Raw genomic sequence first — 15,233 nt, forward strand, 5'->3', positions numbered from 1 at the left:
AACATTGGAACTCTGCCCTATACTCAGTTTCCCCACCCAAAAAGAGGATGATACATATGGATCGTGGATATGGGGATTATAAGATGATAGTATATACTTATCAGAGATCATTTTTCACACAGATGCTAGAAAACAAACTTTCTGTTGAATAACATTCTAGTCTTATCCATAAGGATGAATCTCGTTCTCCTTAAACATTGGCTGGATGGCATTGCTAAGCCGGGTGTTGCCTTGCTGAGTTGGTATTCTTTTCTTTTCTCTCTTTTTTCCCCTTCTCCTCCCCCCTCTGTCCACCTCCCCCCTCTTCCTCCGTTTCTGCTCCTCTTCCTTCTGAAGAGAAAGCTTGATTATGAGATGAACAGGTACAGTGCTGGTGACTCTTCAGTGTCAGTAGGCAGTTTCTCATTGGCAGAGCCTTGGGCCAAATGGTCAAGCCTTAGCAGATGGTACCTGGTTCCCTGAAATATCACTCTGCTCTTCATTGGGTTTCTTCTGGACCAAGCTGGGTGTTACAGCAACATTGATAAAATTCTCCAGATATTTTTCTATTCCTGTCCATTCTTCTTTGGGAGGTTGGATCTCTGACCTGTGCCCTAGGGGCAAAACTTCAGACAAGGAAGAGAGTAAGTCTTGGGTCCCAATTCTCCTCCCCCTGTTACTTGTTCTGATTATTATTTAGACCCCAGTGTCCATCCAACTGCTTCAGCTATAGTGTTCTTGGGATTAATCCAAGCTTTGCAGTTGCAGATAGCTAAGTAGTTGGCACCATATTCCACTGAGCGAAGTCCTCCCACCCTCATTCTGGGTACTTTGTAAGGGTGTAGCAGCCCTAGAGCTATGTGTTTTTGTGATAAAACTAGGAAAGGTAGCAAAGTAGAACTTTTTAGGGAGTAAGAAAACCCCAGACCGGGCTTTCCTGGTGGCGCAGTGGTTGAGAGTCCGCCTGCCGATGCAGCGGACGCAGGTTCGTGCCCCGGTCCGGGAAGATCCCACATGCCGTGGAGCGGCTGGGCCTGTGAGCCATGGCCACTGAGGCTGTGCGTCCGGAGCCTGTGCTCCGCAACGGGAGAGGCCCGCGTACCGCAAAAAAAAAAAAAAAAAAAAAGCCCCAGACCTACTCTCTGCCTTGAAAATCACTTACCTGCTTTTTTTTCTCCATTGTTTAACTTGGTCCATTGACTCCTTGCATGCAGAAGAGGTTGTGTTCTAGGAGAGACTGTCAGCCTAGGACTGGATGTTGGCTCTTGGTTCTGCCAGCTCCCTCCAAACCCCTTCCTCTGGGGTAAAAGAGGAAGGGATAAGCCAGGTACTGACCAAGAAGTCCAGAATCAGTGTTGTCTTCTCAACTGAAAGCATACTGATTTCCTTATTGAGACTTACTAATTCTACAGTTGCCTGTACACTTGCACAAGGTTATGTTGGGGGGGAGGTGGAGGCTGAGGGTTTGGGGAGGAGCCAAGAACTTTGAGGTGCTAATTAGAATTTCATATAGGTCTAGGTAATTGAACATTAAACCTTCCTGGGGGCCCCAGCTTTACTCTTGCATTAGAAATCACATATGGGCGCAGAGGCACAGTGGTTAAGAATCTGCCCGCCAGTGCAGGGGACACGTGTTCGATCCCTGGTCCAGGAAGATCCCACATGCTGTGGAGCAACTAAGCCTGTGCGCCACAACTGCTGCGCCTGTGCTCTAGAGCCTGCAAGCTACAACTACTGAGCCTGTGTGCCACAACTGCTGAAGCCTGCGTGCCTAGAGCCTGTGCTCCGCAACATGGGAAGCCACCACAAAGAAAAACATGTACACCGCGACGAAGAGTAGCCCCTGCTCGCTGCAATGAGAGAAAGCCTGCATGCAGTAACGAAGACCCAACACAGCCTAAATAAATAAAATAGATTTTTAAAAAATTAAAAAAAAAAGAAACCCTCTTGCACCGTCTGTGGTCTCTTTAAAAAAAAAAAATTTCACATATGACAACATATTTGTATAGCACGTCACAGTCCATGAAGTACTTTGATTTAGTTTATCCTTTTTTGGGCTGTGTTGGGTGGGTCTTAGTTGTGGCACGCAGGATCTTTCATTGCAGCGTGCGGGCTTCTCTCTAGTTGTGGCACCCTGGCTCCAGAGCGTGCGGGCTCAGTAGTCGCAGCACACAGGCTTAGTTGCCCCACGGCATGTGGGATCTTAGTTCCTTGACCAGGGATTGAACCGGCATCCCTGCATTGCAAGACGGATTCTTTTTTTTTTTTTAATGCGGTACGCGGGCCTCTCACAGTTGTGGCCTCTCCCGTTGCGGAGCACAGGCTCAGCGGCCATGGCTCACGGGCCCAGCAGCTCCGCGGCATGTGGGATCTTCCCGGACCGGGGCATGAACCCATGTCCCCTGCATCGGCAGGCAGACTCTCAACCACTGCGCCACCAGGGAAGCCCTGCAAGACGGATTCTTAACCACTGGACTACCAGGGAAGTCCCTGATTTAGTTTGTCTTATCTAATCTTTACATAAACCTTCTAATATGGTTCCTCTTTTTTTAGTTAAATATAGAGAACAGTTTACCTGATGTAACAGGGATTTGAACCCAGGTCTTCTGATTTTTAAATAGCTCAGCATGTTGGCTCTTGTCTAAAAGGTTTTAAGTCAGTAACAGTTATATCATAAATCTGACTCGTCTTGGCTTATTGTTCCTTGGAAGCTTTAGCTTAGGGTTCCAGTTCTAAAATGGTCTTTCACCTACCTGAACTTGACCTGACTGAAGATGAAGCATCCTGCAAAAAGCATAGATTATTGGGCTCTGCTGTTTTTCTAATTTTCTGGGCCATTTTATGCAGCACATCTTCCTAACAGCTAGATGACATTTCCCTTACCTCCTTTTTTGGGAAGAGGAATGAAAACCATCTGTTCCCCATAGTTTTGCTACTCTGACTCACTATGGGGAAGGAAATTTGCTGCTCTGCTTATTGGTACCAGAAATGCTTAGTCTGTGGCCTTTGTACTACTAAGGTCTACCACAATCTCTTCTCTGAGCCCAGCTATATTCTGAAATTCTTAGGGCCCTTGATCGTTGGTCTTAAACAATAGTAATTAGAGCTTTACCTGATTGCCCTTAAGCCCATCTTGTCTCTGCTGCTGTTTTACCATTAAACCTTATATATGGACCAGAACTGGGGTCTTTCTATTCAGGTATTATATTATTGAGGATTCGTCTGAATTGGATTCTTCTTTTTAATTTTCTTTAATGTGACTAATCTTTATTCATTTTGAATTCTTTAGAACTACATCAAAATAATATATCAGTAGTCTTTGAAGAAAAAAGGCCAACATTCTTCAATATGAAGGGGAGAAAGTTCTGTCTCCCTGTTTCCAATGTGATCATGGATGAAAGTTATAGGGATCGCAGACCCTTAAGAATTGATTTAACCTTTTAGAGTATTTTTCTATAGATAATGGTCTTTTAGTCACTTTCTAAACATATTCTTGAAATCTTTTTCTACATTTAAGTGGATAAAAGTCATAATATTGATGAGATTTAACTACACACTTATCTTACACATCTCCACTGATTATATATTTACTAAGTACACACCAACAAATTCCTGTTGCTTTTACAGCAGAAATCAAGATGAGGATGGAAGGCTGTAGAGTCAGGTTCTGCCTGCACTCTGTGCTCTTCCATTTTTTTGACATTGCATTTTCCCATCCTTAGCCTCCTCATCTCCATAGATCAACTCTTTTTTTTAAAATTGAAGAATAGTTGATTTATAATATATTAGTTTTAGATGTACAATGTAGTTATTCAGTATTTTTACAGATAATACTCCATTTAAAGCTATTACACAATAATGGCTATATTTCACTGTGCTGTACAATATATCCTTGTTGCTTATTTATTTTATACACAGTAGTTTGTGTCTCTTAATCCCCTACCCCTAGCTTGTCCCTCCCCCCTTTTCCCTCCGCACTGGTAACCACTAGTTTTCTCTCTCTGTGAGTCTGTTTCTGTTTTGTTATATATATATTGATCTGTTTTATTTTTTAGATTTCACATATAAGTGATAACATAGAGTATTTGTTTTTCTCTGACTTATTTCACTAAGCATAATAACCTCTAGAGACATCCACATTGTTGCAAATGGCAGAATTTCATTCTTTTCTATGACTGAGTAATATTCCATTTGCATAAATATGTATATGTATACACACACATACACAGACACACCACAGCTTCTTTATCCATTCTTCTGTTGATGGACACTTAGGTTGCTTCCATATCTTGGCTACTGTAAATAAAGCTTCCATAGACCAACTCTTTACCTTTTTTCTGAAATAATTAGTAGAAGTGTAAAGCACCGTAGATATGCTCTACGAGTACCTACCCTGTTAGCTCTACAGGAAAAATTATTAATCAAGCCCAGGTTGTCCAATAAGTCTTGGTATCTCTTATGGCCTTTCTCTTTCAGCCATGGTATCAAATGAGACCCTCTGGCTCTGACGGTTAAATGTATCAAGAACAGATATATTTCCTAGAGAAAATATGAACACTTGTGTAAGAAAAAGGACTAGAATGAGAACGGAATATGCATAAGGGCTCTGTGAGTATGGAGGAGGAAAAAGAAGGGACGTTTAAAATCCCTATCCAAAAGGATCTGTTATCAATGAGCAAGAGGCAGGAGCTCATTGTCAGGTTTACTGTGACTCAAATCCTGATTGTTTCAGTGGGCTTGATAGAGATCGTTGTGAGTGTGTGTATATACTTATGGTTGTGTTTGTTTATTTTATTTTTTTCACAGCATCTGGAATCAAGAGACCCATGGCATCTGAGGTGAGTTTTATATTGATACAGTGGTTCTAAAACCTTCATTCTGGGATAGAAGGATACCTGTTTATAACATCCTTAGTTTCCCCCTACTTGGGTCTTGGAATCTAGATAGGGTTCTTACATCTCTTTGGTAGGCTGGTAATTATGCAACTCTACTTTTGTCACAGTTTATTATGAATATTAATAATAGCTCAGATTTATTGAACTTTTTTTTAATGTTTTAAATTTACTTATTTATTTATTTTTGGATCTGTTGGGTCTTCGTTGCTGTGTGCAGGCTCTCTCTAGTTGCAGCGAGTGGGGGCTTCTCCTTGCTGCAGTGCGTGGGCTTCTCAGTGTGGTGGCCTCTTCCGTCACAGAGCACGGGCTCCAGGCGTGGGGGCCTCAGCAGTTGCAGCACGCAGGCTCAGCAGTTGTGGCTCACGGGCTCCAGAGGGCAGGCTCAGCAGTTGTGGTGCACGGGCCCAGTTGTTCCGCGGCACGCAGGATCTTCCTGGACCAGGGCTTGAACCCTGCATTGGCAGGCGGACTCCCAACCACTGCGCCACCAGGGAAGACCCTGAGCCTTTTTTTAATGTACCAAAGAGTAAATAAGGTACCTAAGTGCTCTTTATAGGTATTCTTATTTAATCCTGCAAAGAGCCTCTATGAGTGTAGGTACTGTTGTTATCCATGTTTTATAGATGAAAAAGTGAAGTTTAGAGGTTCTATAGCTTGCCCAAGTTCCTGTAATTAATAAGGTTAGGATTCAAAGCTAGTCTGACACTAAAGCTCGTTCTCTTGTTTTGCTGTTAATACCTCCTGACTGCGTAGCTTCAGTGAATGTGGCGAACTTCTTTTAACCGTACTGAAGCTGTTGATATTCTAAGTTTTTCTCTTTTGTGCAGAGTATCTTGTATTTGCTTAATTTTCTTCCCACAGAGTATTTCCCATTCCTCTTTTTACTTGCATCTCTCCTGGGTTTTGTGACGGGACCTCAGAGTGCAGACCATTTTGGCGTAGGATTTTAGGCTTTTTTCTCAGAACATCTTCCAGGATCTGTCAGGTTATATACTGAGGGTTTTCTGGCACTAAGGGTCTTAGCAAGAAGAGTAGAACTTAAATATCAGGCCCTAAGATGGTAACATGCTATTTTCAGTAGTCTTTTTGCCTTCTGGCTTGTTAACTTGAGTATCGACATCGTGAAGAATACCTTCATGTCTGTTGTGCTGGCATCTTGGCTGTGGAGAATAGCCTTCTAGCCTCTGCTCCACTGGTTTTACTTCTTCCTTTTTTCAGAGGCTGTGATGTATGTGAGTAGAAAACAAAGCCATACCACGTTCTCAGGAATCTCTTTGAGGCACTGAGGCCCTTATCTTAGAGGACTCATCTTATTGCCACAGCCTCTTAATACTTGGGCTCACAGTACTTGCATTTGCCAGTGGCTAGATCATTTCTGCTGGTGAATTCAGTTTGAGCAAATAGTGTTCAGGTTGGGTTGAATATTAGAGGGGTAGTAGTTTCTGAAAGGAAGCTGGGTCTGTGGAGCTCTACTTCTCTCTTGCTTTTGTAAACTGAGGGTCTTTCCTTTTTTCTGGGGCTGCTATTGCTTACTTCCCCTGTTTCTCCTTTTCTTTAATGATAATCATTTTAATTTTCTATGTCATCTTTCTGAGAACCAAAGGTGAAATATGTGTTCTTTAGAGTTTTCTTTGTGTTCTTTTAGTCAGTTTAGTTCTTTGGGGAGCAACACTATAGCTGTGTGTTTGCATGGGAGGGATCTTCTGAAGATTTTATAAAACGTTCTTAACCTAAAAAGGGTGTGTTGCATGTTTTGTTTTTTTTTTGATTTACCATCGTGGTAGCTGTTTGGTGTGTTACATGGGAATCATGTACTAATCTTGACTCTTCTTATTCTAGGTGCCTTATGCCTCTGGCATGCCCATGAAGAAAATAGGCCACCGAGGTGTTGATTCCTCAGGAGAGACAACATATAAAAAGGTGTGTCTGGGTGAAACCCATTCATCTTACTCCAGGAAGGGATAGTTCTGTCTCCCTGATATTATTCTCCACATTCCATCCCATTTCTTGATACGCTAAACCTTTGCACAATAGCCATCATACAACTTGAACTTTTTTATTTTTTATAAATTTAATTATTTTATTTTTATTTATTTTTGGCTGCGTTGGGTCTTCGTTGCTGTGCGTGGGCTTTCCCTAGTTGCGGCGAGCGGGGGCCACTCTTCCACTGCAGCGCGTGGGCCTCTCACTGTGGTGGCCTCTCCTGCTGTGGGGCATGGGCTCCAGGCGCATGGGCCCCAGCAGTTGTGGTGCGCAGCTCAGTAGCTGTAGCTTGCGGCTCCAGAGCGCAGGCTTGGTAGCTGTGGCACATGGGCACAGTTGCTCTGTGGCATGTGGGATCCTTCCGGACCAGGGCTCGAACCCGTGTCCCCTGAATTGGCAGGTGGATTCCCAACCACTGTGCCACCAGGGAAGCCCCGCAACTTGAACTTTAGAATTTACTTTACAAAGGGTAAATTATTTCCCGTCTGTATGTATGGGTTTTGTTTTGTTTTATAAATTTATTTATCTTTGGCTGCGTTGGCTCTTCGTTGCTGCGCGCAGGCTTTCTCTAGTTGTGGCGAGTGGGAGCTACTCTTCGTTGCGGTGCGCAGGCTTCTTATTGCGGTGGTTTCTCTAGTTGCAGAACACGGGCTTTAGACGCACGGGCTTCAGTAGTTGTGGCGCACAGGCTCAGTAGTTGTGGCGCACAGGCTCAGTAGTTGTGGCTCATGGGCTCTAGAGCACAGGCTCAGTAGTTGTGGTGCACGGGCTTAGTTGCTCAGCAGCATGTGGGATCTTCCCGGACCAGGGCTCGAACCCGTGTCCCCTGCATTGGCAGGCAGATTCTTAACCACTGTGCCACCAGGGAAACCCTGTATATGTGTTTTTCGTTTTGTTTGTTTTCATTTTTGTTTTTGGCTGCATTGGGTCTTTGTTGCTGCTCGCCAGCTTTCTCTAGTTGCAGCGAGCAGGGGGCTACTCTTTGTTGCGGTGCATGGACTTCTCATTGTGGTGGCTTCTCTTGTTGCGGAGCATGGGCTCTAGGCGCACAGGCTTCAGTAGTTGTGGCACGTGGGCTCAGTAGTTGTGGCACCCAGGCTTAGTTGCTCTGTGGCATGTGGGATCTTCCTGGACCAGGGATGGAACCCGTGTACCCTGCATTGGCAGGTGGATTCTTTTTTTTTTTTTTTTTTTTTTTATGCGTTACGCGGGCCTCTCACTGTTGTGGCCTCTCCCGTTGCGGAGGACAGGCTCCGGACGCGCAGGCTCAGCGGCCATGGCTCACGGGCCCAGCCGCTCCGCGGCATGTGGGATCTTCCCAGACCGGGGCACGAACCCGTGTCCCCTGCATCGGCAGGCGGACTCTCAACCACTGCGCCACCAGGGAAGCCCTGGCAGGTGGATTCTTAACCACTGTGCCACCAAGGAAGTCCCTGTATATGTGTTTAAATGAGAATGTTCTTAATGAACAAATCTGGTGTTGGATGCTTTTTCACTGAGCTGAAGAAATTGTGTTTCCCTGTTAGATATAAACATGTAATAAGCCCCCAAGGCCATTCTTACCTAGCTTTAGGGAACCATGTTTCTTGTGCTGGATGTACATAAAGTGAAGGCTGGATCCCATTCAGCTTGGTGATACAGAGATAGACAGCAGGTCAAGAATTTTTCTTTGTGTGTGTGTATGTTTTGTTTTATTTTGTTTTTTGTCTGTGCTGGGTCTTAGTTGTGGCACGCTGAGTCTTCATTGCGGCATGCGGGATCTTTAGTTGCAGCATGTGGGTTTCTTAGTTGCGGCATGCAAACTCTTAGTTGTGGCAGGTGGACTCTTAATTGTGACATGCGGGCTCTTAGTTGTGGCGTGCAGGCTCTTAGTTGCGGCATGTGGACTCTCAGTTGTGGCATGCATGCGGGATCTAGTTCCCGGCCCAGGGATCGAACCTGGGCCCCCTGCATTGGGAGCATGGAATCTTACCCACTGGACCACCAGGGAAGTCCATGGGTTTTGTTTTTTTAAGATTGTAGTTTCAATTGGTGAATAGGGCCTAGAATACCTGATTTTTGAGCCAGAGATATCAAATGGATTGGAAAGATAGTAGTAATAGCGAAGAAGAGAAAATTGAACTGGTGAACTGGTGAAGGGAAAACAGGAGACAAGCATCCTGGAGTGACCCAATTCCCCAGTTCTGGACTAATTGGAGATGCTTAGGTTTCCTGGGGTACAGTGTTCAACCTCCTATTTGGCATCTATACCTTGTCTGGCCCATGTAAATTTTTCTTGTGTTTGTTCTCTGTCTTTATTGCATTGTCCGAAGTGATAGAGGTGGACTGACTCATTCTCAGTCAGGGACCTGACTCTCCCTGGGAATGGACTCTGAGGCCCATGTCAATTAAACAGACATTTATTGAGCTCTTTTTATGTGCTGAACACTGAGACAAAAAGATGAGTTTCTAGTCTAATTGGAGAGGCAAGCACTTAAAAAATTTGTTATAATTCTATTTATTTTTTAAAAATATTCTTATTTAAAAATTTTTTTTTAGTGTTAAACTTTTTTTGGCCCCGTTTGGTCTTCGTTGCTATGCATGGACTTCTCTAGCTGTGGCAAGCAGGGGCTACTCTTCTTTGCAGTATGCAGGCTTCTCACTGCGGTGGCTCCTCTTGTTGCAGAGCACAGGCTCGAGGTGTGTGGGCTTCAGTAGTTGTGGTGCACGGGCTCAGTAGTTGTGGTGCATGGGCTTAGTTGCTTCATGGCATGTGAGATCTTCTCGGACCAGGGCTCAAACCCGTGTCCCCTGCATTGGCAGGTGGATTCTCAACCAGTGTGCCACCAGGGAAATCCCTATTCTTATTTTTAAAAATATTTATTTATTTGGCTGCATTAGGTGTTAGCTGTGGCACATGGTATCTTTCGTTGTGGTGTGCAGGCGCTTCGTTGTGGCTCACGGGCTTCTCTCTAATTGTGGCACGTGGACTTCAGAGCGCATGGGCTTAGTTGCCCCATGGCATGTGGGATCTTAGTTCCACAACCAGGGGTCGAACCCGCATCCCCCGCACTGGGAGGCAGATTTTTAACCACTGGACCACCAGGGAAGTTCCTAGTTATAATTTTAATGCCCAATGAGGACTAGGTAGAATATTGATACAAGTAATATTTGGTGAGGGTTGGGGGGATAAGGGAAATCACTTAGAACAAAACTGTCCAATAGAACTTTCTGCAGTGATTGAAATGTGCTATATCTGTGTTATCCAGTGTGGTACCCACTAATCATACCTGAATGTGGCTAGTAAGACTGAAGAAATGATTTTTAAATTAAATTAACTTTAACTTAAAATTAAATAGCCGAGTGTAGCTAGTAGCTACTATATTGGACAGCACAGAACTAGATAATACGACATTTTCCCATGACATTGAAATCCTGGATTGTAAGAGTGGGGCTCTTATATTTGTGTTTTGACCACAGTATGATAATTTTAAATCTAAATAGTTCTCTCAGAAATAATTTGAATCTTTCAGGCTTTCTTCTTCAGTCAGGAGCTTTTTTTGCCACTCAGTTGTCCTTGGAACGCCAGTCAGCCCTTGCCTTAGAGAACTGAACTTCAGTAGCTAGGCAGTGAATCAGAGTATCAGTTAATTTTAGTTACATTCTGTATCAGATGAATAAAATGTTTGGAGGACTCCATATACTCTGGGGGCAGGAACCTTTGGAGTGAGACCTAGGATTGTTCTCTCAGTACAACGTATCTTCCAGATATAGATGTGGATAGGAGGGAACACCTTGTTTAGAGAGTCCCCACTTTGCTATTCTGTATCTTCATGCTCTTCCAATCTTTGCAGGCTTAACTGCCATGTAGAGCGTGGGGATGGGGAAACTGGATTGCCCCAGTTTAGTCTGAACTACTAGATAGGCATTTGCTCTCCTGTGTTCCTTCTGGTTCTTCTCTCCTGAGTTTTTATTGCTATGATCAGATTTAATACTAGAAACTTTCCCCTTGTTTCTCTTGTTTCTTAGACAACCTCATCAGCTTTAAAAGGTGCCATCCAGTTAGGCATTACTCACACTGTGGGGAGCCTGAGTACCAAACCAGAGCGGGATGTCCTCATGCAAGACTTCTATGTGGTGGAGAGTATCTTCTTCCCGAGGTACAGAGGTTAATGTGCAGGGGAATGTCCTAGAAAATGTGGCTTTTTAATATCATCATCAGGGCATTTTAGGGTTCATGTCTAATTTAGGCATGCATCCAATCCTTAACCTGATTTTAATCAGGGTGATATGGGGACTGGAGAATTTGAAGAGCACATGCTCTCCTTTGGATGTTTCCATGAGCCTCCGGCCTGTGGACTGAGCCCTAAAAAACAATTTAGTGCATCGAGAGGAGGTAATATGATTCCCTGTGCCCATGTCTTAATCCCCATGTTGTGCCTTGTCCCATTATGTAACTGACTCATCCAGTCCCTTTGGTTCTCTCAGGAGGGATGTACTGACCTGCCTCTGGGTGACTGAGTGTCTTTCCAGGGTGTGGACTCCCTAAATTACGGGGACTGGTAAGTTATGGCTTCTTCTGTTCAACCCCACAGTGAAGGGAGCAACCTGACTCCTGCTCATCACTACAATGACTTTCGGTTCAAGACCTATGCACCTGTTGCCTTCCGCTACTTTCGGGAGTTATTTGGTATCCGCCCTGATGATTACTTGGTAAGCTTCCAGATTTCAGGACCCTGGGACTCCAGTATCAGAGGGATACTTCCAAAGGAAGACCCTCTCTCCACACTCTTGCTCTAGTTTTTCTTTAGAATTGCATCTGTAGTTGATTTCTGGTTGGGCATGCCCTTGTATCTCTGAACCTCTTGCTCTCTTTTCTCTGGGCCCAGTACTCCCTCTGCAATGAGCCGCTGATTGAACTCTGCAACTCTGGGGCTAGTGGTTCCCTCTTCTATGTGTCCAGCGATGATGAATTCATCATTAAAACAGTCCAGCACAAAGAGGCGGAGTTTCTGCAGAAGCTGCTTCCAGGATACTACATGGTGAGAGGACCAGGAGCACTGGCTGCTTGAGCTGCCCACTCCACTCCAGGACAAGGCTGGGGAGGCTGCCATCAGGGGGACAAAACAACGTCAGCCCTTCTGTCGTAGGAATGTAGTTCATCTTTGTGCTTTTCCCATCTCTTTTGTCTCTCTATGGCTAAAGGAGGTTTTGTTTATCTGTCCTATTTTAAGTGTTCTTAGCTTAGACCCTGCTACCCAACGACAAGATTCAATGATGATTAAAAAAAAATTTTTTTATTGGAGTATAGTTGATCTACAGTGTTTTGTTTCTGCTGTACAGCAAGCAAAGTGAGTCAGTTATACATGCACATATATCCACTTTTTTTAGATTCTATTCCCATATTACAGAGTATTGAATAGAGTTCCCTGTGCTATTCAGTAGGTTCTTATTAATTATCCTTTCTGTGTATAGTACTGTGTGTATGTCAATCCCAGTCTCCCAGTTTACCCCCTGCCTTTTCCCCCCAGTAACCACAAGTTTGTTTTCTACATCAGTGACTCAACTTCTGTTTTGTAAATAGGTTCATGTGTACAATTTTTAAAATTCCACATGTAAGTGATAATATATGATATTTATTTTTCTCTTTCTGACTTACTTTCACTCAGTATGACAATCTTTAGGTCCATCCATGTCGCTGCAAATGGCATTATTTCATTCTTTTTTATGGCTGAGTAATATTCCATTGTATATATGTACCACATCTTTATCCATTCCTCTGTTGATGGACATTTAGGTTGCTTCCATGTCCTGGCTGTTGTAAATAGGGCTGCAAAGAACAGTGAATAGGAGTGGAATCGCTGGATCATATGGTAGCTCTAGTTTTAGTTTTTTAAGGAATCTTCATGCTGTTCTCCATAGTGGCTGTACATTCCCACCAACAGTGTAGGAGGGTTCCCTTTTCTTCACACCCTCTCCAGCATTTATTGTTTGTAGATTTTTTTTTTTTTTTGCGGTACTCGGGCCTCTCACTGTTTTGGCCTTTCCCGATGCGGAGCACAGGCTCCGATGCGCAGGCTCAGCGGCCATGGCTCATGGGCCCAGCTGCTCCATGGCATGTGGGATCTTCATGGACCGGGGCACGAACCTGTGTCCCCTGCATCGGCAGGCGGACTCTCAACCACTGCGCCACCAGGGAAGCCCGTTTGTAGATTTTTTGATGATGGCCATTCTGACCAGTGTGAGGTGATACCTCATTGTAGTTTTGATTTGCATTTCTCTAATAATTAGTGATGTTGAGCATCTTTTCATGTGCTTTTTGGCCATCTGTATATCTTCTTTGGAGAAATGTCTATTTATATCTTCTACCTTTTTTTTTTTACATCTTTATTGGAGTATAATTGCTTTACAATGGTGTGCTAGCTTCTGCTTTATAACAAAGTGAATCAGTTATACATATACATATGTTCCCATATCTCTTCCCGCTTGCGTCTCCCTCCCTCCCACTCTCCCTATCCCACCCCTCTAGGTGGTCACAAAGCACTGAGCTGATCTCCCTGTGCTATGCGGCTGCTTCCCACTAGCTATCTACCTTACGTTTGGTAGTGAATATATGTCCATGCCACTCTTTCACTTCGTCCAAGCTTACCCTTCCCCCTCCCCGTGTCCTCAAGTCCATTTTCTACGTCTTCGTCTTTATTCCTGTCCTGCCCCTAGATTCATCAGAATCATTTTATTTTTTTTTAGATTCCATGAATATGTGTTAGCATACGGTATTTGTCTTTCTCTTTCTGACTTACTTCACTCTGTATGAGAGACTCTAGGTCCATCCACCTCATTACAAATAGCTCAATTTCATTTCTTTTTATGGCTGAGTAATATTCCATTGTATATATGTGCCACATCTTCTTTAATATTCATCTGTCGATGGACACTTCGGTAACTTCCATGTCCTGGCTATTGTAAATAGAGCTGCAATGAACATTTTGGTACATGACTCTTTTTGAATGATGGTTTTCTCAGAGTATATGCCCAGTAGTGGGATTGCTGGGTCGTATGGTAGTTCTATTTGTAGTTTTTTAAGGAACCTCCATACTGTTCTCCATAGTGGCTGTATCAATTAACATTCCCACCAACAGTGCAAGAGGGTTCCCTTTTCTCCACACCCTGTCCAGCATTTATTTATTTATTTTTATTTTATTTTAACATCTTTATTGGAGTATAATTGCTTTACAATGGTATGTTAGCTTCAGCTTCATAACAAAATGAATCCGTTATATATATACATATATTCCCATATCTCTTCCCGCTTGCGTCTCCCTCCCTCCCACCCTCCCTATCCCACCCCTCCAGGCGGTCACAAAGCACCGAGCTGATCTACCTGTGCTATGCGGCTGCTTCCCACTAGCTATCTACCTTACGTTTGGTAGTGTATATATGTCCATGCCTCTCTCTCGCTTTGTCACAGTTTACCCTTCCTCCTCCCCATAGCCTCAAGTCCATTCTCTAGTAAGTCTGTGTCTTTATTCCTGTTTCACCCCTAGGTTTTTCATGACATTTTTTTCCCTTAAATTCCGTATATATGTGTTAGCATACAGTATTTGTCTCTGTCTTTCTGACTTACTTCACTCTGTATGACAGACTCTAGGTCTATCCACCTCATTACAAATAGTTCAGTTTCGTTTCATTTTATGACTGAGTAATATTCCATTGTATATATGTGCCACATCTTCTTTATCCATTCATCCGATGATGGACACTTAGGTTGTTTCCATCTCTGGGCTATTGTAAATAGAGCTGCAATGAACATTTTGGTACATGACTCATTTTGAATTACGGTTTTCTCAGGGTATATGCCCAGTAGTGGGATTGCTGGGTCATATGGTAGTTCTATTTGTAGTTTTTTAAGGAACCTCCATACTGTTCTCCACAGTGGCTGTATCAATTTACATTCCCACCAACAGTGTAAGAGGGTTCCCTTTTCTCCACACACTCTCCAGCATTTATTGTTTCTAGATTTTTTGATGATGGCCATTCTGACTGGTGTGAGATGATATCTCTGTAGTTTTGATTTGCATTTCTCTAATGATTAGTGATGTTGAGAATTCTTTCATGTATTTGTTGGCAGTCTGTATATCTTCTTTGGAGAAATGTCTATTTAGGCCTTCTGCCCATTTTTGGATTGGGTTGTTTGTTTTTTTGTTATTAAGCTGCATGAGCTGCTTATAAATTTTGGAGATTAATCCTTTGTCAGTTGCTTCATTTGCAAATATTTTCTCCCATTCTGAGGGTTGTCTTTTGGTTTTGTTTATGGTTTCCTTTGCTGCGCAAAAGCTTTTAAGTTTCATTAGGTCCCATTTGTTTATTTTTGTTTTTATTTCCATTTCTCTAGGAGGT

At 43.4% G+C, this 15,233-nt stretch overlaps 1 protein-coding gene across 1 annotated transcript in view; it reads left to right on the plus strand.

Moving 5' to 3' along the window:
* Nucleotides 1–15,233, plus strand: part of PIP5K1A (phosphatidylinositol-4-phosphate 5-kinase type 1 alpha) — a 43,666-nt gene that overhangs the window by 11,231 nt on the left and 17,202 nt on the right. Inside the window, exons 2-6 of the mRNA XM_065894805.1 lie at nt 4,786–4,817; nt 6,714–6,794; nt 10,866–10,996; nt 11,432–11,549; nt 11,726–11,878. Of these exons, the coding sequence (XP_065750877.1) occupies nt 4,786–4,817; nt 6,714–6,794; nt 10,866–10,996; nt 11,432–11,549; nt 11,726–11,878 (515 nt within the window). The remainder of the gene's footprint in view (nt 1–4,785; nt 4,818–6,713; nt 6,795–10,865; nt 10,997–11,431; nt 11,550–11,725; nt 11,879–15,233) is intronic.

Source organism: Phocoena phocoena, chromosome 1 (assembly GCF_963924675.1).
Source record: "Phocoena phocoena chromosome 1, mPhoPho1.1, whole genome shotgun sequence".
Classification (NCBI taxonomy): domain Eukaryota; kingdom Metazoa; phylum Chordata; class Mammalia; order Artiodactyla; family Phocoenidae; genus Phocoena; species Phocoena phocoena.